Source organism: Pleurodeles waltl, chromosome 9, assembly GCF_031143425.1.
Source record: "Pleurodeles waltl isolate 20211129_DDA chromosome 9, aPleWal1.hap1.20221129, whole genome shotgun sequence".
Lineage (NCBI taxonomy): Eukaryota > Metazoa > Chordata > Amphibia > Caudata > Salamandridae > Pleurodeles > Pleurodeles waltl.
The window spans coordinates 884792105-884819998 of record NC_090448.1 but is presented as its reverse complement, the minus strand read 5'-3'; the positions used below and the strand labels follow the sequence as shown (position 1 = coordinate 884819998).

The window sequence follows — 27894 nt, the reverse complement described above, 5'->3', positions numbered from 1 at the left end:
GTAAAGACGTCTTGGCTTTGCCAATAGTTAGGAAAGTCAATTCAAACTACAATACACAATTGAACTAAAGCAAAGAGAGTTTACAAATGTTAACAAATTAAAAGGCTTAGCTTATGGATAACATATTTAAAGCAATGCATATAAAGGAACATATTACTAAAAATCATTGGCAAAACCAATAGGCCCCAAAGATGTGACCCATTGAGTTTGCAATGCTTGATTTTATTGCTGCCTTTTTAAAGTCTTGCCTAACCGCAACATTAGTTACAGCAGCCTCGCAAAAATTAAAAAATAACAACAACAAAAAATACACCTATACACATTGAGGGGCTTTAGGTCATCCACATTCATCCACTGTCATTCTTATTTTACTTCCAACCCCACCACAGCATGCAACATTCACAAACAGGCAAACCACTCCAACAAAAAGCTATCTTGCATTGTGAGAGGCAGGATTGTTTTCCAGCACACATGTGCAGATCCAGTTAAAATCAAGTGCACTTCAGGCCTAGCTGGTGGGTCAACAGGATGCATTTCCAATCCTTTCCTTCAATATTTATCCTTTTTTAAAGTATTAACTATCCGGTTGTGTTTAAAATATGACTTCAGGTTATAGCAATTCAAAGCCAAGTGTACCTTTCTCACGTCAATAAGAATGAGATTTTTTTATGTTTGCTTGACATCTAAAAATAAGTTTTTATGCCTGTTCTAAGTACCCTTTTGTTTTAGCAGCAGCATGTTCTCTTTCTTTTAATTCTGTGGCATGTGCTTGCCATCAAAAAATAACCATCCCACTAACTTGTCTAGACCAGGTATATTTACTTTACCAATGCTTGTTCTCAATAGGATTGAGCATACTTTGTCATCCTTAGCAAAGTGCTACATGATTCCCTGAGGATAATGTCTGAAGGAACCGTTCAGTGAAATGTGTAATAATGTATTTCAAACCCCAAACATCAAGAAGCAAATGGACATTCTGGACTACGTATTTTGGTGATGTACACAGTCCATCCAAAAATCTTCGCCATACACAGTCCAGACTTTCCTGGTCACAGTCCCATCAATGTTGAGGGTGAACTCACCTTCAGATACAGCACTCCCTAATTGCTTAAAATTGTGACTTCTGCCTTATAGGGAGGGTACACACATGACCAGCCACTCCCCAACACAACACCATAATTTTCAAGCAGGAATACTTATGTACTTATGGGAAATATCGTCCGAAGCTCTTGGAAGCATGGAAGGAAGGTTGTGACAATAAACATTTCTTCAGTGCTTGCAGCAGCTCCCACAATGGCACTCCATGCCAAGCTTCATTTTTTATTGGCAGATTTGTTTAGTCCAAGTGGTGAGGAGGGGGGGGGGCAAGAGGCAAAATCCCAGAAGTTTCCCATTCCATATCAACACCCTTGCGTTTAGATCCTAAAGAAAAAGCACAACAATGCCATCCCAACATACAGCACCCTAACAGGGCAGGTGCAAGAGGTTTACCTCGGTGCTCTCCTGGCACTAATGGAAAGGGTTACATGAACTCAGGGAAAATCATAGGATTCTCCTTCCCTAGTGAGACGGAGCAGAAGTTCAAGTTGGAATCCTATACCACCCAATCCTTGCACACCACTCCGGTATGGTCACGACTTGCTTTAAAATTACAAATAGCGAGTGAAGAAGTGCCAACGCCTGGGACTCGGCTCACCAAGCTGGTGTCACCTGCGTGTGGAGCTTCCATTAGCCTCTATCCAGATTGCTAGTGGCTTTGTTTAAGGGATAAATTGGGCACTTGGTCTACTGACATTGGACCGGCACTTTCTCCGGGAGTCCAGGTGCCTGGTTGCTGAGCAGGCTTAGAGTCCCAAGCTCCACACTGCACTGAGTGGAAAGGGAAGGGACACAGTTATTGGAGACGGATAGGATTTACCTTAAGGGTTTACAGACCACTCTCCCGTGGGATGGGGGAAATGCCGATGCACCAGCAACTCATTTCCAGTTGCCACCATCAATTTGTTTTACTACAGCCTGATGGGGGCACAAGTCACCTTCAACCAGTGGCAAGGACCACTTTAGGTGTAACCCCAGTCTAACAGAGACTGGAACTCTACTAGGCACATGTGCAGTAATGTGTTATGATGCTGCTGGGGTCTACCATGATGATCTAAATGCACATGTTTCACCACACATGCATTTGGCATGATGCAACCACCATTATGTCTTTTTTTTATTTTTCACTCCAAGATGGTGGATGGCCAGCCAATCTAGAAGCATTGAAGAAGTAGATATGACAGAATTACCAAAGTGTGCGTGAAAGTGTACTTTAAGAAAAGAGCTGCCCAGGAGGAAATTGCATATGCAAGGCCTTGCAAAAAAAGTAACAATGTTAGAGCTGTCAGTGGAAAATGCAAACACTAGAGAGAGTTATTGTGGGCAAATGAAGAGCTTGATGGGGTTAAAAAGCAGAGTACAGTGGAAGAAGCAACAGAGTGTTTGGGGGATGGAGAGGAGTGAAAATTGTAATACCCTGGGAGAGGTAGGCAAACAATGAATAAGCTGGGGGAAGCAGGGGTGAGCAAAACTGAGGACATAGAAAGCAGAAATTTGATGGGGGAGCAGCACACAAGGGAGAGAGCAAGAAAACCCATACACTCCATGGGAGTGCTGAAGTCAAAAGAAAGAGGTAGTTCCCTAAAAGTGAGCAGTTGAAGCATGCACATCATGTAATCAAAATGATGGTAAGGAACCTATGCTCTAGGGAAGGGCAAACACAAGAAGAGGAAGGCAAGCCATAGAATAAGAAACAAGCAAATGAGTGTGACAAGAAAGCCAACCAAAGGTAAGCAATAGTGCCAGCCAAAAACTCAATAGAAACATTGGGATTTTTCACAATAGGTCTTACACATACTGCTTTCTGCATGCAATAGATCTACAAGATAAATAATTACAGGTGTGACACTGAGTGCACTGTTGAGCGGTAAAGACTCTCATACACTGAAATGCAGGCACTCAATAGGAAGTGTAATAACACTCCAAATAGTCAATAGCATATTGTGAAAGAAAAATATTCTTCTGGGAAGAGCGAAAACCCACTCTGTACAGTTTAAAGCATCATTAAATAAAATAAGGTAACAAGTAAATGCTGCCCATCCAGACCTAAACAGGATAGAACATTTGTAAACTAAGTACAGTATGTGTATTTTAATTGTTATGAATTGGAACCTTTTAGAGGTAAACTGTTCAATTTTAGGGTTGTCTGTTTTATATGTTTTTTGTAAAAAAAATTGTGTTTAAAAAGCACTTTTTTCTTAGAAATATCATAATGTTTATCAGACTGTGCGGTTTTGTTTTCTAATTCAGTTTTTAAATGGAGATCTTTTAAGGTTTCGTCTGAGACAGCACATGCACAGATGCTTGCGAGACATTAGCTACTCCATTACTTACTACTGGTTGGCTTCATCATCATCTTTTTTCCTCACTTCTCATCGGTCACGGTGTGCCAGCTTCACTTCCTTTGTGAGTTTGTCCCTTTCATGGAGCATGGACCAAGTACTCCTTCCTTTTGGCACCCAGTGTCCTTCCACAGCTCACACGCTTTCAGATGCACTTTTTTAACATTTTAGTTGCAGAACTCCATAAGACTGCATATGTTTAGACCCTTTCCTGCCACAGACCCATGCCACGTTGCTGTCTGCACCCACCTCCATCCCTCCGGCATTCTGTTCTTACTTGCTCTTGTCCTCTCTCTCCGTCTTGCATTCCAGTTTTGCTTGTCCTCATCCATCCCACCCACTCCTGCATTCCAATGTTGCTTGCCCCACCCTCCCGGATTCTGTTGTTGCTTGCCCCGTCCTTCCCTTCCACCCCTGGTTTGCCCTGGTGTTGCTTGCCCAGTCCTCTCACCCGTCCTGCATTCCACAGTTTTGCTTTCCCCACACCCCTGCCACCTCCCCATCTTGCTTGCCCGTACCCCTTCCACAATACCCCTGTCGGTGCTTGCCTCGTCCCCCAAAAGCCTCTGACCTCAATGATGCTTGCCCCCTTCCACCACCTATTCATATCATAAAAGAAGCAAAATAACGTGGCCCTGTTATAGTGCTTTTATCTGTTCGCCACCGGCTTCCCCCTGTCATTGCTTGTCCTGTTCTCCCTCCCCTTACTCCCATTGTTGCTCGCTGCCTATAGACACTGCTAGAAAAAAGCTCTATGGTGCCGCTAGGTCATAGTGCTTTGTTTCCCTATTAGCCATGATGCTGTACAACACAACTTAAATATATTGACAAAGCCAATATTTCTCACATAGGTGAGATCTGCTGGCTTTGCCAATGCTTTTTAGGAAGAAATGCCTGTTTCAAATGTGTTTGTAGCACCACTGAGATGATACAGCTGTGAAAAGTTCAGAATGTAACTTCGGTAGTAAAAGCACAATGAATAACTGGATTTTGAAAAGTGTATTGTTAGTAATGGACTATATATATATATATATATATATATATATATATATATATATATATATATATATATATATAAAAAAACAGAAGTGTGTTGAGGTTCTCTCAACAAATACCATATTCTATGCAAACGCACGGTCAAATGCTGCATATTACATGTGATACCTTCAAACTGTCCTTGGCTTGTTAGCAAACAACAATATCATTCAGGGCACAAACTCCCAGCATGCAAAGAGGCAGGACTATCTCTAGTTGTCAAACCTGGCATCATATTGCTTTACCACTAAAGGCAAATGACTGGCCACGGCTAAAACAATTTATTACATATATGGTTATTTTGGAAAAAGACGGCCAGAGACTTCAGACTTCATTTTGGCCACCAAATGTTACACACATTTGTAACAACACAGCCTTACTGTTAAGGCAGAATAGTCAAACACATGCTGAAAGAGGCAGGGTCACCAAAAAGGCAATTGGAGAGAACGGGAGCAGTGACCAAACCCTACAGATTGCTGCTTCAAGGATACTCAGTACTCAAGTAGATTTTGCACAAAACCAGCACCTCACCCCTCTTCCCTCCTTCACACATACACACATCTTTAACTTCATCAACAACCTTCAAATAAGCATTGGCAATGCTAAAAGGTCTGGCTTATGAAAGTACTGTCACGCCAGACCTCGACTTTAACTCTACTGTACTTTAACGCCCGCCCGCCTCCCATCTGTGATGCCGCCAGAGAGATTTGCCTTACATTATCTGGTTATCTAAGACATTTTATAGTATTACAGTGGCGTGTGTGCACATTTAAAAGGTCAATATCTGGCTGCTCGATGAATAACCAAAATGATCCCAGGTGCAAGAAGGGTAAGCACTTTTTTGTGGACGCACACAACTTCTGCTAAATCAAAACATAGCACTCCTGGCTCTCAACATATGGGTGGAGCCAAGGCCTCATTCCTGTTGATACCTGCATATTTGTCTGGCGACAGCTGTGCATTCAAGCCAAACCATAAAAAGAGGTTTCTGCAGCAGTGTGGTAGGTCGAACAAGCCACAACAGTAGTAGTGGTCAACAACTTAGCATAGATTGTGGCCCAGTAGGTCTCTGAAGCTAGACACTGAGTGGCTTCCATAAACCCCTGTGCCTTCATCTTCAGGTCACCTTGTGATGCAGTCTGGGTGTTGCACAACCGATGGCGGCTCCAGGTAGCTGTGGTGGGGGTCTGACAGGGACAACAGCTTTGCTCGCATTGAAGTCCAGCACTGACTGCCAGGCCTTTTTTTTTTTTTTGTACGGATGATAATCATGCTCATACAACTGCAGAGTCAAAACTTTCACGTTTTTCATACTGAGACTGAATGCAGAACAGACCAGCAAAGAGTCCCGATAACATGTTTATATTTAATTCACCTTGGATGCCTTGTTTAGCACAAAAACCTTTCAATTCCATACTCTGAGGTGAGCACTGCAATGTCTGCGTAAAAATACTGGTTGACATTCATATGATAGGAAGGGTAAATCCAATCCATTCATATTTCAAGTACATTATTACGAACCCTGCAGGTTTTTATAAATACTGATAACTTCACTCTTATGCTACCGCTGGGATTCGGAGGCAGAATACAGCTCCTTCAGGGTTTCGCAGGAACAGAATGTGTTGTATCTTGAATGAACCGCGCTTCCTTTAAATTGCACACCCAGGTTCCTTCCAAATGTACGGTCAGATATCTAAAACTTAATTCGACAACAGAGCAGTAGCACGAACGCTACACTTCCGGAGCGCGCCATGCTGCTTCCGCTTTGCAAGAGGAGACTTGGGAATGATGCTGTAAATGTGGGATTAAGCTTCAGCGGCCACGAGCCTTTACTGAACATCCGAGCACAGCCCCCTCACAACCACGCCCGAGCTCACGAATCTGGCAGTGGGCGAGGTGAGCTCGGCTGGCAAGCGTACACGTGAGAGCCTGATTGTTAACAGCGGGTCTCCGAGCAATGCAAACAACACGCGTCTCCTCAAATAATCCAACATGTACTTATGAGGTAATAACAGGGTAGCTCAGCACCGAAAAGAGAACCGGCCAAGGAGTGGTAAATGCCAAAGTCTCGTGCAGATCTGCTCAACTGTTCAACACAAATAAATGCGGGAGTACACAGTTTTTTTTAGGAGCCCTCTGCCGACTCTGGTGAAGCCGGATTGGCGAATACCAAGGCTGCCTCATCTTGATTCCACCTCAAGCCTCTTTCTTTAAATCACCCCTCCTCCTCGTCGCCCACTTGCAAGTCCTTCTTCATCATTTCTTACTCCCTTCATCAAAATTGTTTTTCTTTCTTTTTCAAATTGTTGCCTTTTTCTCTCTTGCTACCCTGATAAGTCCAACCCCCCACCACCCCAAAAACGTCTGCTGTGCCCAGCACCGACAACCACTATCATAAATTAAGCACTGTCCTCTTCAATGATTGGAGTGTGTTACACAGTCACATATTTAGCCCAGTTAGGGGCTAATTTAGAAATCAAAAGTTAATAAAAATGAGATGTCTTGTCTGCCTTCCTCTGTACTACCGAGCACCATTGTGAGGCCTGGAGCAGCTGATGGTCCCGGTGCTGGAGCCTACAACACTTCCACCATTGGGCGCCACATAGCGCAATGTTGATGCCACCCAAATTGATGTCCTACTGGTCAAATAATTTAAACAATACACAAAGTGAGTATCTTCTGTGCCCCCACCTCCATAGAGGACCAGTATGTGAATCTCTGTCGATCGATCATGAGCAGCCCGACAAGTGTCCCTGAAGTGCTGGGAGAAACTCCTAGCACATCAGAGATACTTGTAATGTGGATCCAGCGAGTGTAGCATCCTCTCCCCCAATTTGGGCTTGCATGCCCAGTAGACATTCAATTCCACTGGGACTAACACACCTAAAAGAATAGTCACAGAGTTACCGACGCAGCTCATGCCAGGTGTAGTTTTCTGTCGTAGAACAGAGAAATGTTCTGCTTTTGCTGTGGGAAAATCTAAATAGGGTAGAGACTCCTTCGACAGTGTGCAGGCTAGGCCTTTAGCATGCTGGTACCAAGAACGCCCAACTGCACATCTTTTAATCTGGCCCTTAGTGCAGTTTCATCGCAAAATCACTTGGTTATTTACAGAGTTATATTGATAATTTAGTTACAAACATTTGCAACCATGGTCCGTTTAGTTTCATAATCAGGTTACATAGTACCCTTGTTAAAATAATTCCAGTGTGTAGTTAATAAAGTTACAAATGTACTTACAATTAGTAAAACTGTATAGACCAGCTACTACAGTTGCTTGGAGCATGGCTGTATTCTCATATTGTCAGTATGGCTACATACTTTGTGTAGTTAGTAAAGTTACATTGTTACACCTTCTACAGCTAAGCAGTAATTACACTTTCGTACACTACATTTGTAAATATAAACTTCCAGCTCTTATACTACTCTTTAAGCACGAATTTATCCTTGTCCAGATTAAGTAATTTATTCAGAACCACTCGTGTACAGGTGGAGAAGAGCAATCATACTGCATGTCTTGTGGATTCAAAGGGTCTCATTAACAGGTCTCTAATAAATGGGCTCTTAATTTCAAGCTCTGCAGTAACTGTTACCGGCCTGTAAAGTAATTCTGGGAGCTGGAAAAACCAATCCATCATTGAGTTAAACACTGAGGGCCCAAGTAAAAATTGAGAAAGAAACAGGTGAACTGGATTTTGCTACGCCTTGTTTCCCTGGTTATTCCATATTTTCACCCTATTTCGCCAGGACATCTCTGCTACTTTGAGAGGGGGGCTGGGGGCGGCAACGATAGCCCTCTTTGCCCATCTCTGCTGGCTCCCATCCTGTGTCTCACTCTCATGTGCTAACACCGGGTGCATTAGCACATTAAAAGTAAACTTCTTGGCTTGATAATGCCGGTTTTCTCTTAACATTCTGGTACTTGTAATCTTGCATTCGGTACAAAAAAGTGCAAGTACCTGAAAGCAAAAAAACAAAAAACAGGTGAATGTGCTACAGATAGCAGGCAGAAGACACCTTTAAGTTTCCTTTGTGTGTCTCCACCACCTTAAAGCATATTCGGATCACACCTACAACTGTACCGTGTTAAAGATGTAGCATAGACAGTCACATGGAGACAGGAACCCACACAAGCCCAAAAACATCCTCCCTCCAATGCTCTCCAAGATGTTGTAACTCAGATCAGTTTTCAGCTCGCCTCGCTTAGAAGTTGCCAGTGAGGTCTCAGGGACATGAGTCGGAGTATTTTTGCACAGCTGTCAAATATATTATGGCAATTACTTTCAGTCAGTCCTGTTTTTTGCAGCCAATCGCATCTTAAGAGTTGAGGTCACTTACTAACAAGGAAAAACATAAAATTACGCATCCTAGCATGCGTGACGCACAGTTTTGAAATGGAAGATCACCTTTATAAATCGAGACACCTTTACAGCAAAAACAACCTTCTCAATTACCCAACAAGGTGTGCGGCTCAACACACACTTGGGCCAGCATCCGGTGAAGGACACCATGAGTGCTTGACACAAAAGCATATTAGTGCATCTCTCCCCTTCCCCGTTTTAGGAGAGTGACTGTCGTGCCTTCTTGGTTTTTCAGTCAAGAGCACTTAGCGGGTTGAGGAATCTAGCTTCAGATTCCTAATTCAAAGTATGCACCGGCAATTCCTAGAATTCTTAATGCTGATAAACGAAAGACGAGGACAAAGTTAGCAACCTTTGCCCATCAGCACACAGGCTTCCCAATTTCAGAGGTAAAGGGAAAACCTGCAGCAGACCTGAGCCACCAACTAGAAGTTGTTGGCGAGGCACACCTGAAGGAATAACACGAGTTCTGTCACAGACAATATGGAAATTCATTGAACTGCCTTCAAGTCGGAATTTAGCGGACAAAATTACTAACATATTTCAAAAAGCAGGGTGAAGAAACAGATCATTATTCATAAAAAAAGCTACAAAAAAAAAATGTGGTATTAAAGAAGGCGGCGTGTAGCAATCATAAGAATAATTTGTGAGACCACGCCTAAAATGATAAAAACTGGAACTACAATTCCCAGCATCCTTAGTCCTGCTAGCAGAAAAAATCATCACTTGGATAAATATGATTATGCTCATTACATGTTGTCAGATTACATCTATTTACTTCACAATAAACAGACTAGATGGGACTAACAATTTTCACTAGCCACAAATGTCTCTCTATACATACATTTCAATCAGGACCTATTTAAATCAGCCAACAGGCACGTTTTTGCAGGTAGGTTTTATCTATTTAACTTCTAAATGATCATTCAGTAGAACTCTGTGTAGCTATTATATGCAGTGAACATATACAGTATTTGTTTTTAGGGCCAGTTCGCCCGACTTCTGTTCTGCTATTTAATGCACATGTGAGGATACTGAGACATACCAAATTCCCACGTGGGGTCAACCATTTGCTGCTGACGGTGTACGTGTGAGTAACTAAAATATTCATGCCACTCCGGTCCAATTCCCTTTCGGCAAAATATGCAAGGGGGAGGTTGATGGGCAGGATGAATGGAGTTAGGCACAACAGGCGCCCAAAAGGACATGAAAAAGGAAGTAATTTATAAGCTGCATGGCATTTTCAAACATCTTACAAGAAAGAAAAACATGGAAAAAAGATCAAAAGAGACTTACGCACTCATTATATGAAGCAGATGTGCCGAAGTTATGTGTTATTCTAAATAACAAGTCCCATGATAAACAAGTAGAGAAGGCACAATCGGGGTTTCATTAAAGAGAATAATAATTGACTGAAAAAGCATACTTAAAACAACAAGCGCATCCAGTTGGAAGAGAAAGTAACAAGACTGTTCTGGTATAAAAAATAAAAATAAAAACATGATGATTACTACCTCTATTCCACTGCTGCATGCAAAAGAAGATCCCCATGAGCACTCAAGATACTGGCCGTCATGTTATGGGCATTTTTAGAGTGACGTTCTGTCACTGACATGGCCTCATAGCGCTTTAGTCAATTTATCGAGTTACGATTGCAGCCCAGAGTCTGGTACAGTTGGATGATGTGTTTTGGATTTTGACTTCTGATCATATTCTCTGTTAGGAAGCCACAGTTATATTACACTGTATGTTCCGCACAGCTTTAATTGTTTGGGACTCACATTCCATGCTTGTTTTTTCCTGACTCCCATGCCACACTCCAGCAGAGTTCTCTTGATGGAGACCGTGTCAGTCGCATGGCGGATGACTCTGGACATCCATGAGCAAAGACTCCAGCTAGTAGTGGGCTTAGAAAATACATCCTCTAAAAGACTTACCTGTTTCCCTGCACCTCACTTTACATCAATTTCTTATTTTCTCTGAGGCTAAGACATGGGTACTCACAAACATTTTTCCAGGGGCGAAAGGGTTTGGTCTGTGATGTGACCAAGGGGTGCATCGATGCCAGCAGGATGGCAGTAAAGTGGGTGCAAGAGGCACAAAGCATGTACATCTAGTGGCTGAATTGCATAATGGGAAACCAGAAAACCTGGACCAATCCTGGCTTTGCTACTTGCCCAAATTGTGTGATCCTAGGCAGTTGTTTTATTTCACTTTCTCTCCTTTTTTCATTATTACATATAAGTGGTCCTCGAAAATACATGACTTTGGGATATGAACTGTAAAAAATCTTCTCCTGTCTGATTTAATAAACCATAATGTTACTTATGTATAATAGCAACCCGGACAATCCAAAGGGTGTACACACTTGTTAGACCTGGTATCCTTAGAGTGGTCTTACCACAGTTTTTTTGGATTTTTACTTCCTGTTTTGTTGCTGTATCTTTTTGTTGGCCTTAGGATTCTGAGCACTTTACCGCTGATAACCAGTGCTAACTTGCATTTGCTTCTCTCCTAAACATGGTAACATTGGTGTATCCACAATTGGCATATTTCATTTATTTTTAAGTCCCTTGCAAAGTGGTATACCATATACCCAGGGCCTGTAAATTAAATGCTACTAGTGGGCTTGCAGCACATGTTGTTCCACCCACCTAAGTAGCTCTAAAAACATGCCTCTGCCACTGCAGAGCCTATGAGTGCAGTCTCACTGTCACACCCCAATTTAGAATCTAAAACCTCTTGCAAAGCCCAGAACTCCCATTTTCTTACCTATAAGTCACCCCTGAGATACGCCCGAGGTAGCCCATAGGGCAGGGTGCCATGTAAGCAAACGGCAGGAGATGTACCTTTAAGTTTTCCATGTCCTAGTAATGAAAACCTCCTAAAGTCATTTTTCATTAATGCAAGGCCTGCCCCTCTCATAGGCCAGCAGTGGAAATTCCTTATAATATCTTTAAGCTGTAATTCCTTATCTGAGAGGAGTAGCTGAATCATGTTTAGTACCACTGGAATGGTAATAATGAATACTCTTTACTGATAAGGTCGGATTTATTATTACTCTTTTTGAAATGCTACTTTTAAAAAGTGGACATTTCCTCTGTGTGCCTAGAGCCTATCTCCAATACAAATCTGGCTGGGGTTGGGTAATGGTTACACTTGTGTATTCCCTACAGACACCCACAGCACAGGATGCTCAGATATATCTGCATTTGTATGCATACTGATGGGTCTTCCTGGGGAGGAGGTTGGGAAGGGCTCCTACTTACATCTCAAAGGGTAGTGACCAGAGCCCACCCAAAGAGACGGATTACCTACCACTGGCCATATGAGGCTGAGGCTGACCTGAAAGGGGGACCTGTGCACTTCACAAGAATTCTTTGTGGTAATCCCCCAAATCAAAGGCATTTTGTGGTATACACCCACTAGAGTAGTACACTACTGGACAAAAAAGAAACTCTGCTGGATTAAAGGCTACTGTGCCAAGAGGATTGCCACTCTGCTGTGGCCGACTGTTACTAGGAACTGCTGACCTGTTGTAATGTGCTGTGCTGCCCTGCTGCCAGCTAACCCTTGCCCTACTAAATGAATCTACAAGCAGCTCTAGAGAGCCCCAAAGGCCTGCTGGATGACCACCCCACATGGTTTTGAGGCCTCTGGAACACAGCTGACCTCACCCCACAGAGACTTGCCTTTCTGCCTGTGTTTGCAGTGCTTCCTGAGTGCATTGGGCTAAGCGCCTTAAGAAGGGTGGCAGCAGAGGAACCCATGGCCCATGGCTTAAACAACAGCATCACTTGTGATGTGGTGAACATTTTTTGGGGGTGAGGATGACCATGCCTTCCATGCAAAGAGTACCTGGCATGTGGCACATTACAATGGGTGAGCCATGCTCTTGTCTGAAGCTCTGCGTGCCGCTCATTTCCCTCCCAGCCCCGCCTGCCGCAGAGCAGCGTGCCCGCCCAGCAATACATACCCCATGTGAGAGGCAGCCGGCGTTCCAGCGACTGGGAGCACATACTTGCCTAACAGCCCGGTCCCGTTCTCGATGCACAACAAACTTCTGTCCGACTCCGCTTCCCCAGCCTGCGACCAGGTAATTTACCAGCTTGTGACCCCAGGGACATTTTGGTGACTAGACCTGAGCGGTCTCAGGTGAATTACCCGACGGTCCTCACCATGAGAGATTATACCACATTTCTCCTTGTAGGTATGCCAGGGGTCCCTGCTAGGTTGGTTAGGAGTGAAACGACTTTTTGCAAACGCCACTTAAAGGGCATTCCCTGACAACACCGTAAAGGCCCTAAAATTAGCCCCCCACACTTAGAGTCTGCTTAATCCTCCTTCTTTGCAGCCATGGTTTAAATTACGGCGTGAACTCCGTACATTGACTGCAGCAAATTTATTTTAATGTCTAACTCCTAAAGTACTTATTGGATTTTTATGGTATTGGTCTTATTTGAATCAGATAAATCCAAACTATTTTTCGATATCTGTGTGAGGTCTTTTTTTGTGGTATTTTCATTGTATTGTTGTGTGTGTTGCACAAATACTTTACGCATTGTCTTCTATGTTAACCCTGCCTGCTTTGTGCCAAGCTACCAGAGGGTGAGCAAAGGTTAATTTAGTTTGTTTATCTGACTTGCCCTGACTAGATTGGTGAGTTCTGCCTGGCCTAGGTGCATACCCTAGCCAACCGGAAACCCCATTTCTAACAAAAACAAATTACGTGCCTCTTAATTCATTACCGGTATTGTTGTCAGGGTGGGGGGGGAAGCATGAATGCTTCTAAAATCATGTTTGAAAACTATCACTTAAAAAATACTTCTCAATGCACATTTATAAAAAGTATATTTATTTTTGGCATTTGATATAACCCATTACAGTACAAGTTCACATGTCTGTCAAAGGCAAGGCATGGAGTCCAGTACATCCATCATACTATAACAGTCCCATTAATCAGTAGATGGGTAACAGCCCCAATGCAGCTACCAGCAGTAGGAACTCACACCAATAATCAATGAAATACACAGATGAATCAGACTCCCTGGGCCGACCACACTGTACTGGACCTGTTCCCTCTGGGGTCTATGAGATGCAGCGCATGTTCCCCTGTCACTACGACCGGACGCTGGGGGCCCTCAGATAGGCACTCTCCTGCCATGTAGTCCAGATGTGTATGCATTGTACATGAGTATGGTGTGGAGGATCACTGAGGCCAAGTGAAGGAGAAGGAGAAATCAATTTTTTAACAAGTAATAAAAAAAAAAAACTAATTTAACGGTCTTAGACTTCACACCCTTCTCAATGCACTGATATAGTCTGAAGTACTAAGGCAAAAATGTTCTGCATGATAGGTACATATCTAGTGCTTTAAACTGAAATATAGCAGTACAGGTACTCACTATTTATAGTGCCTGTTTGCTCTTGAGAAGTGCTAGTACTCTCCCAGTAAATGTACTGCAGCAGTGCAGAGAAGTACAGGTAGTCTCTTTTTCAAATTCACAAAGTGCAGGTACTCAGTACCAGACAGCACCTGCCCACTTATGGCACTGCACGTCATCAGTTTGAAGACTACGGGTTAACGACGACAGGAACTTGGGGCCATATGTACGAACACATTTTCCCATTGACACAGAATGGGAACAACCCTTTGCTACATCTGGCCCCTAGTGTATTAAGCCATTTTAGAACATGTGTTTCTTTAGAAACAAATATTTAAAAATACATCACAAACATTTTATGGCCTTATTACAGCCTTGGCGGACGGGATAATCCATTACAAATGTGACGGATATCCCGCCGCAGTTTTACAATTTCCATAGGATATAATGTAACTTGTAATACGGCGGATGGGATATCCGTCACATTTGAGATGGAGTATCCCATCTGCAACGGTGGTAATCAGGCCCTTAGGTCTGTACAATTTACCCATGTGAAAGGGGTGAGAGGGAGAGCATGCATGCGTAACCTTTAGTGATGGGTTCCTTCAAAGGTTATAACTAAGGGGCTGCACTGGCTAAATGGCATGCAATAGAATTATTTCCCTCCATCTCATTGCTTCATTCGAAAGGCAGCCTCTCCAGGATTGACTATTGCTACTTCATAAAAATCAAAGGACCGAGAAAGCTCCATATCCATCATTTGGTGACTAGACTGGTCAATGATGCCATAAGTATGAAGTCACAACAAATGTGCTATCTACAACAGTTAATAATTTACAAAAATTAAAACATTATTGCATTTTTGCAAAAGTCTAACTTGAAAAACATTATCAGACCAGCGCAATGCATCTGTTATAAGAATGGAAATGGCCAGTTGCTCACTCTGCTGCGCCACTGGTATCCTCCAGGATTCTGTAACGTAGATCAATGTCTTCAAAGCGCGGGTAGCGGGTACCCTCACTTCTTGAGTTTGCAAGAAAAAAGGGTAATATTACTTCTCAGTATTGGAGCAACACTTCTAATGTGAGACAACCAGTGCTTCTCAGTGGCAAACCGATACTTTGGGCAGCAAATATTTGCGCTACTAATTATCCATTTAAAACCTTGACGTAGATCCCAGAAGAGTTCCTTCTCCGATTAGAAATTCCAGTTGACTAAATACAATTAGTTTCTAATGTATCACACTGCTGGCTTATGAGGTTTTGAATAAATATATAATTGCTGAATTTAAGGCAATTGCATTTAAATCTGTTCCGTGGTTACTGTCAGAGGTAGACAAATCCTCGCAAAAATATTTTGAACTCTGAGGAAATGTCTTTAGATTACAATCTGCACAAAAAACTAAGAAATCTGCACCAATCATTGTCAAAGCCAATAAGTCTGGCATGATTTACAGTACATGTATTTACTCCTTATTGCAACAGATGTTGGATGTACAAAAAGAAAACCCACAGAGATAAACCCTACGCATCCAGACAATACCCAGCTGAATGTGCATGCAGGTACACACATGCCGTGACAACACCCACACGCATACATGCAGACACAGGTGTACATTGGGTAGATGGTGTACTGAGAACTGTGTATTTGTGCACAATGAAAACAAGGGTGGATACGGTGCTTAATTTGAGGCGGTGATTGCCAGTAGGGTGGGTAGTAAACTCCATTCTCCCGACTGAGTTCTCAGAGTTTTGCTTCGCTTGGAGCACGCAGTTTGGCAAAAACTCCACCAACCGCCATACAGCAGAGTTTATCGCCCACACCTAAAATAATATCACTGCTCAATCTTGTATTCCTGTTGAAGACAGCCAGCTATTTGCGTTTCTCTGTAAGTGCCTCGCATACTGTGCCTTTCTTGTCCTTCTTTGGTTTTGGTATGAGTGTGGATTGCTTCGGTAACAGAAAAGGCAGGCGCAGATGCTTCGAGCCTGCACTGTAAGCAGCTTCCTGACTGGATGCCAGCCACCATTTTGTTTCCTACTGACTGTGGCTCCTGAGTCTGCAGAGCCTGCAGCCTTTGCTGAAAGGTCTGGGACCTTTCTACTCTGGGCTCGCTCTGTGGTTTGAAAGACGAGGTCAAAGAGAAACCATGAAGGAGACGGGCAGCCGCAAACTCTGAGTTTTGAAGTGGTACCTCTGTGGTAAAAGATATACATATATATTTGTAGGGTGTTAATTTGTCATGCGGCTTTCAGACACGAGGGCCAAAGCATCTGGGTAATGTAGCCTTCCTCAATACAATGTTGCCATTAGGAAGGGTAGCTGCTTTTCTGTTTTCACGGACAATGTTTTGAGTCCTGGGCTGCATTATAGCAACCGAATTCATTCTGGAAGTTAGAGTCATTATTATTTTTTATTGACCTACTTTGAATGCCACTCTTGGCAGCGGGGATTTTTGTGTGAAACAGCCAGGATCTGAAGTAGTGCCACGAAATTGGGTGTTTAAGGAGGTGAGTTTCGTGATGAGGCAGGGTTCTAGAGGTGAGAAATGTGGTATGGCGACTAAGTAATTTGATGTTCAAGTGACACAGGACTGTCTTGTCAAAGCATGGAGGAATGCGAATTTGAAGTGGTAGTAAAGCATAGGTAATTATGTAAGCACATAGTAAGTTGTGTCAAGTTAGAGTAGCTTTGTTTAATGAATTTACACTGAGGGCACTTGACGATTTGCGTCATTGAAGTTATGTGCTTCATTCATGGTCCTTTTTGATGCATTGTTTGATTTCCAGCATTCTTTTCTAGTCTCACAGTTTAACACATCGGTTCAAGTGCCTTGTGCACACTACGTTTCTAGTCATCCTTCATTTCGTATAGGAAATATGTGCTGTGATAGTGGCGTACTGCTGCTGATTCGTGTGTGGTAGGAATTAGTGCACTGGAGCTGCGTACTGCATTACATTGTGGCTGACACACAGGCTCCTGAGTCAGGTTGCTGAACTGCTCTGAATTTGACAGTACTGCACCAGAACCAGGAAACTGAACTGCTTTGGGATGGACAATTGTGCACAGGAACCAGTGTGCTGACTGCTGTACGCTGGACATTATTGCACGAGGTCCAGGGCGTGAACTGCTGAGTACACTAGTGAAAGTGAGGCAGAGTCCTGTACCACTTTGGGGTGAGCACTACTGCACAGCAGTATTGTTCCGCTCTGGGATGAGCACTAGTGCACATGAGCTAGCCGTACTAAGGTTACAGTCTTAATTCTATGTTTATCACGGGCTCCCACTGACTCAAGCGATGGATTAAACGGGTGCCTGATGACATAGCTTTGCAAAACGTCGCATCCAATAAGTTGGATTTTAGCACGTACAGAATTTGATACCTACATTAGGACGCATACACCTTTTCTGAACAAAATATCTTTCTGATTAATACATCTGAATGCTTACATGACACAATTATGATTAAGGGGTATCTGGTCGAGTCATAATTATTGATGTATGTAAACTAGGGGTGGACGGAACTCTGCAGAATCTCGTGGAGTTTTTATGTAACTCTGCAGAATTCCTTGGAGTAAATTTCTGCAAGATCCTCCCGCCCCTGGTTGCCAGTAGGGGATACCGCACTCATTTGTGGGGACCAGCACTTATTTTTATGAGAACAAAAACACACAAAACGGAAAGACAGACAAAAGAGAAAGACAGACAAACCGTCACAAAGGGAGAAAAAGCAGGAGCCTACAGGAGTAAGATAAAGAACAGGAAGTATCTGGTAGTGGGTCAAAAAGGAATGAGGTGCATTTAGGACTATGCAGCTATGGTACTCAACAACCCACATTCAGCTGCACAGGCCGCAGGCTCCTGACCAGAACAGTGGGCACTAGCACTTATTCTTTCATAAGGTGATAAAAAGGCGCCATGTAATAATGGTAGCGTGTGAAGCTAATAAAATAATGACAAAAGGGTGACACTATAAGTCCCAGTAGAAGGAATCCTGCTGATGGAGAAAGGGACTGAAAGAAGGTCACACGGATGACACGGAGTCAAACGACAGTTATGGCTCCAAAGTCAGCAGAAGATATGGCTCTGGTACCTCTCGACTGTCATCAGTGTTTCTCTGGTTATACATTTTAATCAAGACCGATTTAAGCCTGCCTGCAGGCTTGCTTGTGCAGACAGACTGTACATGTGTTATTAATGAATGGCCTTTTAGCAGCATTGCATGGACGTCATTTAGCTTGCCCCTTGCGACCTCTGGCACTGCCTTTGCGACCCCTAGCCTCAGAGGTGGCAACATCAGTGACAGGCACACAGGGGCAGCTCGTCCTTATGGACGTTGCTTGGTGCTCCACTTCCATGTTTTATTCAGTTTTTTATTACACTAATAGTGAATAATAAATTATTCACTATTAGTGCAATTAAAAACGGAGTGCAGTTAGCTGGAATATGACCCTCCTTGGTAGCTGAGGTAATTAAAAAACTCTTTTAAGTGTATGTTGTGTGCATGCTTGCGGGTGAGAATGTGCTTATGTAGAAGATGTGGTGTGTATGAGAGAACGTGTGTTTGTGTAAGCATATGTGTGTGAGTGAAAGTAAAGATGAAATGGCGTCTGATGTCACTTCCGTTACCCCTGGCATTTTTGGAATTTGACGTCCATGCAGCATTGTATGCAGCATTAAACATTTTTCCTGACTTGAATTCTCCTCTTGATAAGCTCTGTTCTGCTGTTTAGTGAGACTGCCTGGCTGCTGGGACATACCATCTATGATTACTTAGCAGCTGATGTTCAATATAAGGATGCAAGTTTCAGTGACCTGGAAATGGCGAGTTATTTACTGGGTGCAGTAAATACTTCATATTCAGAGATCTTCTCTGGAGAATGAGGAATTCGATGTTTTTGCACCATATTTTGCATGTGTCTGAAAGAATTTCAAGTTTCTCTCAAGGTACATTTCTCCAAGTTTGACCTGCCAAAATGTATCAAGGGAAGGTTGCAGGGCCTCGTTAGCCACGAAGCTTGACATTCCAAACACTGCACAAACAGGAATTTACCACCCACCTGAGATCAGGGCCTTAGTGTTCGGCTTTCTCTTGCCCCAAATATTTCAAGTTGAACTTACACAATTTCGCAAACCACAGCAAACGCCAAATGACCAGAACCTCCCTTTAAATGCCCAGAGTCCACGCCCAGTCCTCCTACTACAGCCAGGAACACATGATATTAGCACAGCTTCCCCTCAGCACCAAACACATGTAAAAGTTCTTCGTCTTTGTAAGACTACCATTATGTTCATTTATGAGGCTCTTTATCACCTGTATTTATAATGAGCAAACTTAAGTTTCCATCACCCCCCCCCACACACACACATATATTAAATTACACAAACAACAAAGTGAAAAATATTTGTAATTCCACATAGGGCGGGGCTCCAGCTCCACCAGATATTACAATGCGCTACAATTTTTACCAATTAACTTGGAAACAAAAAAAATCTGTATCATCAGCACATCAAGGAGGGAAGGAACAGAACAGAGAATTAAATTACCCCTGGGGAATGTGTCAGAGCCTCCTGGTCGTCAACTGGTAGCATGCCATGATACCCAGTGACCGCGCCTGGGTATCTTGTAGTTTCAAAGAACTACTCAGCAGCATCCTGCCCCTCAAAAGAATTTGCCTTTTCCCTGAATTCATTTCGCAGTGTCGCAGGGCACAGTATACTTTATTATACAATCTTTAGGATTTCCGTAATATCCTTACAGGCTTTGCAGGCAGACTGCATGGCATATTAGAGTCTGGGAATACCTCAACATTAGATCTTTTAAATTCAAGATTACTACTCGCTCTAGCTAGCTTTAGCAGTACCCACCAACTTTTTTAAAAGAGGAACTTCACTACTGTGAGTCACAGTGAGTAACACATTTTCAAGAAAAGAGGCGGTGTCCTTTTTCAACCACAAATTGGCGGTGGGTCAATTTCCATCAGTATAAGCATATTTTCAGCCAAGTTCAACAAAATCGTGTTACAATTAAACTTTTGCACAGTGAAAACATTATTTTTTGTGCAATCTTGTAGTGCTTTATTTTTAGGCTGACTCAAAATAATAAAGTTTAGGTTGACAAGCTCAGACAGATTCAATGCTACCGAAGTTTGCTTTGATATCTGTAAACATGTATAAACAGTTAACAGCAGCACGCAAATACATGTATGTTTTACCTGTACTTAAGGTAGCTCTTTTATTTTTTTCTGTCTAGTAAATACAAACAACTATATGCAGTTTAGAAGAACATAATTTGAATCAACTCAGTGCAGCCAACATGGTTTGACCTTCTTAGGACTTTTTCAAGGCAATGTAATTCATTGAGAGACTCTTGATTAATTTTAATAGCAAAGGGTTTCATATAGCTCATAAAAACAAAGGGCTGCTTCTTTGAATAAATGCAACCAGGTGTTACTCTCACACAATGTAATGGGGCTCCATATAAATCAACATTGGGAGGAGGAAAGGCTTAGCAGGCCCTTAAAACCGAACTCATGGCCCATAGGTAACAAATAAAAATCCACACTGAGCACTTGCTCCCTTTTACTCTGACAGATAGTGAGTCTCCCTATCCGATCGATCTACACTAAATATATCTAAGTCGTGATTTGGTAAAATGTGGGTTACATAGACAGATACCTTATTGATTATCATTTATAGGCATCAACGAATTCATTTAATACAAATAAAATAAGCTGTTCACAAAAAACATTTTTAGCCACCAAAATATACCAGCAGTCGCCTAAAAAAAAAATCAGCAATATCTGACCATCACTCTGAGTGAATGCATAAATAATACTTACATTAATAGTTTCAGTAATGTTCATTTGTTTGTAGACATTCTTCCAAAAGCTTCTTTGAAAAATCACAAAGGAACCCAAATAGTTTCCTCTTGGCAAGCACGGTGGTTAGACTTACTGTAGTCAGCAGAAGCTCAGAGGTTCGCCTACAAGTGATAGTGAGTTTCATTGGACCACTGATGCTACAAGCCTGAAGAGAGACTGGACCTTAAGCTGTATTCTAGCGTCTCGAATATCATATAATGGAATCATATATGAAAGGCTTCAGTACAAGCAGAGAGAGAATCTCTCGCAGTTACCTCGCCCTTGCTGTATTACAAAAAGAAAAACCTAAGGAAAATGCACATCATTGAAAAAGATCAGTCAGGTGTCTTTTGAAAGAGATTTAACATAATATATCCCTTCCAAACTGGCTTATACAGCTCTGCCTAACAAAGATGGTTATATTACCAATTTCAGTGGTAGTCTTTATCAAGATCAAAAAGATGAAATAAACTGCACCAGCACCTGACACTTAGCACTCAGTAGCAAGTGCTTAACCCACTTAATACTCGTTATACTTGTTTTAATCAGCTCGAACTACTATTAACCCACTTCCAAACATCATTTACAGAAGAACTAAATTGGTCCAAATTGTGGAAGCTGTCCCAAAATTGTGTTCATGGAGTTAGACAAATATTGAGCCAGCAATATTCCACAAACTAGTTACAGTCGCCAGGTAGAGCAGTATTGCTGTGGTTGAAAATACTTGGGTCCTTATTGTGGGACATGGTGAGTGATAGGTATACATGCCAAGGAGCAATTCCTGGAAGGATGGAGATGACATATTGAAATCTCTCTTCATCAAAAGGTAAAAAGGACAAAGTGGGCTTTTGACCACATTTTCAGTGGTCCACTGGTTTACCTGGACGACCAATAACAACTGAGAGCAGAGTGGGAAGAGGTGTGGTGTCCTCCCAGGGAATAAAACCACAGTAAGCCTGCTCTCCACAGATTCCCACAATCCAGGGCATGCTCCCAAGGGAGGCTTTAATTGATCTTGGGGAGGTTGTGTCTGGTGTTTGCATTCCCTATGCTCCCGAGGAACAGAGACAAACAGCATAGTGGAAACAATGATGTGATTTAGCGAAAGAAAACCCAGTGGCAGTGAGCTATCCTATAATGGGCCACCAGTGACAACTTTTGTCACTCATTGTCACTTATATCCTAGCTGGGGGCAGGTGTGAAAGATCCCACAAACATCGTCCCCTATTTTTGATCGAGGATTACCTGTGAATACGTTTACACTTTTAGGGAGCCTTAGCTGCCAACAGAAAGCATGTATTTTACTATAGATTTATAAAGAATATGTGACTATAGTTTTATAAAGAATAACTGAACAGAACTGCAATGGTTGACTTGTTTAATATGTTCAGAGCTGTCAATGTCATAGACAAATAGGAAAAAAATATATTTGATATTTTGAGGGATGCTGATTATCTATGTTTTTTAAACGAGGGGACATTTATGTGGAATTGAAAGGCGTGAAGAACATCGATCTAGGTACACCTGGAACATACAGCCTTGAACTCCATCAAACACCACTCTGACAAAGATTACTCGCAATACGGCAAGGAAACCACTGGCTTTATACTTGACAGTCTTTCTCCTTCCACTACCAGCATTATAATAACAAAAGTAGGATGACAACCTCACTCATGTTAACAGGGTACCTACCGTGTTCCAAGTCTTGGGGAATGCTTTGACAGCCTATGCATTTTGTGTGTTGTACTCCTCATTTGTTTCATTTAAACTAATTACACAACACAACTGATAACAGTGATTTGTAGGTGAAAACCCCAGGACTCTAAACCCAGCGAGAGCGGTTCTTGGCATTAACTACTTTCTACAGCACAGATGGTAGTAATTTTGAAGCTTCTTTGGATGACTCCCCAAATCTCGCCACCTTATCAAAGGATCCACTCAACAAAATTCCACCACACCAGTTTACTGAGTGATGGATGTTAATTAGAGCAGGAGAGGGTTGGGCACACATGCATACAAATACGCTCACCCATCTACATGCATACTCACACCCCCACCATTCACAAGCAAACACACACCTATTCATAGCATGCACTCAGTAATACCCAAACAAATACACACATCATTTAATTAAAAATAAATAAATACAACTTACTGGCTGCAGCAGTGATCTCAGCTTCCAGTGTTCTTGGCTCACCCTAGGTCAGCAATGAGAGGAAGCGGTAGCCCATACATCGTTACAGAGTGGGATGGGGTCAGTGGCACTTGCTGTACCCACCACACACTGTGATGAGGTGTCAGTGATAAGACTTCCCAGGTCCGAAGCTATCAGTGATGCTCCCCCATGCAATATGGGGAAGGTCCCCCAATCGCTTTGCCGGGCTAAGGAGATCACGCCCACGGGTCTGTGACATCTTCAGCCTGTCAAAGTTCAGCTCAAGCTGTAGCAGCCTGTGAATGCACATGTGTAACACCTGGGTGCCTGACCTGAACACAGAGAGTGTCAGTCAGGCTGACCTTTGCTCAACCTGACAGAAACGCTTCATATCTGTCAAAATGTGTGGGGTAGGGGACCTCCGCCTTTACAGATGGGCCGCTGCTAAGTTCGCTGTAAACAAGGGCAATCGCTTTAAAAAGCAGCCGCAATTATCTTGTCCAGTCACAGCTCCCTGAACAGGGCCTCCTCTGCACATCGGGCATGCATACTGTAGTTTACACACTTCACTTCTCTAGGATGGACAGGCATAATTTTTTACATGTTCCAGGTCATGGGTATAAGCAGCTTAATTGAGTGTGAAAGACATGGAAAGAACATTGCAGATAAATTGTTAAAAAAATAAATAAAAAAAAAACATCAGTGCTACCAAACTCCCTATATCTGGCTTTTTTTGTTGAGCTTTTTACAAATGTAAATTTTGAAGGACACAAATGACAGAGGTCAGATCCTGGGGCTAAATCATACTTCAAACCACAGCCATCACCTCCCACGATCAGATACATATAACAAGCTTTCCATGAGCAGGTACCCACATAACCACCTTCAGCTGACCCGATAAGAATATGCTGCACATCAGCACCTCTACTACACCAGGCCCAAACACAATCCACATACAGAGCTGCAGCTAACCTAGTGTGAATGGAGTGTACATAAACTTCAACTTTAAACCAGGGTTCTCTAACAAATAGCTTGTGGACTACTGGTATCTCTCCAGCTACCTGGAAGTAGCTCTGCTATGTACAGCCCCGCCTACTAAACTGGACTTCTTTGTTTGGTTGAACTAATGTGTGGACCAACATTGAAAAGTGTATATTCCAGATGAAAATGTGTGTTTTCAAAACTCACAAGTGAATGCATGGAGAAAAATGGTTGAATTTCCAAAGTGCACTTAAAGCTGATATTTAAGTGATAAAAATCATGCTGATCAGGGAGACATATTAGTGATATTGCCTTGGGGCACTGCAGCTATGGCTGTTACGTATTACCAATAAAGATGCATTCCACATTGACCAAGCATTTTTTAACTATTGTTGGCAACCATGCCTGATGCACTGATGTCATCATTGCTGGTAATCTTGTCTGATGTGGTCACTATTACAACACTAATAATATTAGTTGCTTGGATGATTTTTATTGAACATAAGTAGCTCTTACAACAAAAATGGTTTGAGACCCCTGCTTTAAACTGCATTTCTACTCTTACAAAACTCAAATTAATATGTGAGTGAGAACTGCATAACTCAATCCAGTCAATTGTCTTCCGGCATCAAAGTGGACAATCACACAAATCCCTGAGCTCATACAAAATAAACAAGCATTTGCAATGTAATGGGTCTCACATTTGCTCGAGTTAGAGCTATTAGCGTAGTAAATTCCTGGATAAAGTCCCACAATACTTACAACAGGTCAAAGAGCTTGCGCTCTCGACCTAAAAACAATTGAGTCAATAGGCAATTAGGCTAGTCTATTAACTAAAACTATTTTTTATGCTGTAAAACCCAGACTTTGAAAATCTATTGGTAGTGCACTCACTTGTTTTGTCAGGCTAAAATGACAGCAATGCCCTCCTCACTATGTTGCCTAAAAGAGACGGGCATGCCTTAGGTCTTACTTACGGTCAGCTCAGAAAAGGGGGCAATATTTATCACTCCTGATATAACCCAGTTCCACAAGGGTTGGAATTTATCAGGTGTGATCAATAACACCCAATTATGATTATTGCCTGAAAAAAGGGGGCATAATATGTGGATTTGGGGGAATATTACACCAAAAATCATTTACTGGGCATTTCACCCCCTCTAGGGAAAACTCAGCATGTTTCACTTTTTTAAATATATCCTTAGGATGTGGTGGTTATGTAACAACGTATAATTTCAATATGCATGGTAAAAGGTAACAACACATATTTGAATTAATCAGGGCGACCATAATTAGGACTGGTCCCATTGTCCCATAAATAATACTATCCGCCACTGTTCCTTTTTTAGGGTCGAGCCTGCGAGTGCATGCAAGACACTGTTGTGTCCAGTAAAGGGCTTGGAGCCCACCTGTCGCTCACCATTTTGCGGTTTGTGTGGCACTCTTCTTTACATCCTCGTAATTCATCAAGGCATGTTTGGCATCATTTCCCTTCCTCTGTGTGCACCAGGGATCAAGCACTAATTGATTTCAACTTAATTATTGTCCGTCCGCTGCTCCCTAGTAATCAAGGTACTATTTTGTTTTAAATTCCAATGCCTGGCAAACAAGAGGCTGGTGACTGGCAAAAAAAAGTGCACAGCAGGACAAACAAAACTTCAAAGTTTTATTTTTAAAAGCTAACCTTATTTTATTTTGTTAAGTCGTCTTTTCTCAGTTTCCACTCATGTTTTTTTCTTTTGTTTTTGCTCGTGGGCTCTGGTGTCAAAGGATAACAATGAACTTGTTCGAAATATGCGAGCCCCATTGCATTGCAAATGCTGGTTTAAATATGCTTAATCTAGACGACTCTAGATACACAGTTTATTGAAGTGATACAAGAATAAACTCTGGACTGTGTTTCAGAGGGTTGAACTGAGGGTAAAACCCGCCTCTCTCGAGTAAGAAAGAAAGAAATAACTCTACCTGACCAGGTAGAACACAGTGCACAAAGGCAGCTCCCGAACTCCGCTTCTATAAACAGGATACAGGGATTTAAAAAAACGTGTACCAGATCTGCCTCAACAACAATGCACATAGCTTGCTCCTCAAACAAAAAACTACCTACGAGCACCAGCATATACACAGCGCAGTGAAACAACTCCTATGATGAGGCACGTGAGCAAAATATACAGAGCCGCCCCCCCCCCGAGCAGGTGCTTCACGAACGCACCTTAGCACCTCCTAAAAAACTCTCTACACCAGACCTCTCACGTTTTCCGGTTCCATCCACGCGTATCTCATCCAGTCCACTTTTAACTGTGCATTCTGCGACTTGTAGTCCCTATTTATCATGACTACAAATCTCAGGTTTCGAAGCAAAAAAAAATCTGGACTGGATGGCTACTCGCATGGGCCAGGGAAATGTGCGAGATCTGCACAGGATGTACACAACAAGTACTGTCTGGCGAGGTTCGTGTAAAATGAGCACACTACGCTGAAAAGACACAGTGCCCCTGACAAGGTACACGAAGCACCAAGAGAGTAGCTACTCACTTCAGAAGTGTTTACACATGGGAGAGATAATTAACCATCACCAGGTATAAGGCTATCATTAGATGACATCATGTCTTTCAACAAAAATATAGCCTGTGCCTCTGGATGGCGCGAGCCTCTAGGTGAGGAACCGCACTTCTAGTGAGGTTGACGTCTAATTCTACAAACGTACCCGTGTAAAGTCTGTAAAGGTCCCACGCTCTGAGCAATCACCACTCTATCACAGATGCAGGAAAACAAAGCGCTGCTCGGCTCTTTACGCAGACCTACGCAGCTTGGGTGCGAGTTATAGACCAACTTTCTATAATGATAAAAGACCACCGGATCACGGTGTTTCCGTACCTTCCAAAATCAGAAAGTTCAAAGGAGGCACTTGCTGTCTGTCGACAGCTGTTCGCCCCACCAAGATCCGGGAAAGGTGGGGGTGTTAAGTGAAGCCTTACCTGGCGCGCTCCTCTTCTATCTCGCTGGGGGAGTCCATTATTGCTGCTCGCCGCGTTACAACGGGATGCTGCGGGGCGAGGTTCAAATCAGCCTTCCTTCAGCGGAAAGAACTCTCCTGGAGGAGTCCACAGCCCATCCGGTCTCCCTTTCAGGAACTGTTCAACCCAGTGAAAGGAAAACCTCGCGGAAAAGGTTCCACAAACCCCACTCTCCACTCCAGAGCTCCCGAGTGCCCTCAGGCAACAGGGGTTTGTGTCGGGAGACACCCTTGCAGGGGCAGACTCTTGCGAAAGGCTAGTAGTGTACGCGCGAGAGCGGCGCTCGGGGTTTTCTCACTTCTGCAGCCGACTTCCTGTGCAAGAAGTAGCTGCGGCTCGAGTAGAGCCTGAAGACCAGCCCCTCGCCCCGGTCAAACTTCTAAAGGACTTTTTCTTCAGCTCATAGACTAGCATCGGAGGTCTGTGCAGAGCGGCTAGCAGACGAAATATGAAAACAAGATTTCTTTCTGCCCAGTGGGAGGAGGGCCAGAAGTTGGCAGAATAAAAATAATATAAAAATAGTGTTTTCTAAAACGCAAATAAAAAGGTGAAACAACCAGCGAGAAATAAATAAAACAAATTTCTAGTGCAATAACAAAACGCACGACAATCTGAATTATATGCGATACAAAAACATAAACGCATTATAATTTAGAAT

General features: G+C 42.7%; 1 protein-coding gene across 1 annotated transcript in view; it reads right to left on the bottom strand.

Annotated features, from left to right (window-relative positions):
* RIN3 (Ras and Rab interactor 3) overlaps positions 1-27679 on the bottom strand; it is a 394191-nt gene extending 366512 nt beyond the window's left edge. The window contains exon 1 of the mRNA XM_069208209.1: positions 27198-27679. Within this exon, the coding sequence (XP_069064310.1) occupies positions 27198-27235 (38 nt within the window). The 5' untranslated portion in view covers positions 27236-27679. The remainder of the gene's footprint in view (positions 1-27197) is intronic.
* Between the last annotated feature and the right edge of the window lie 215 nt (positions 27680-27894).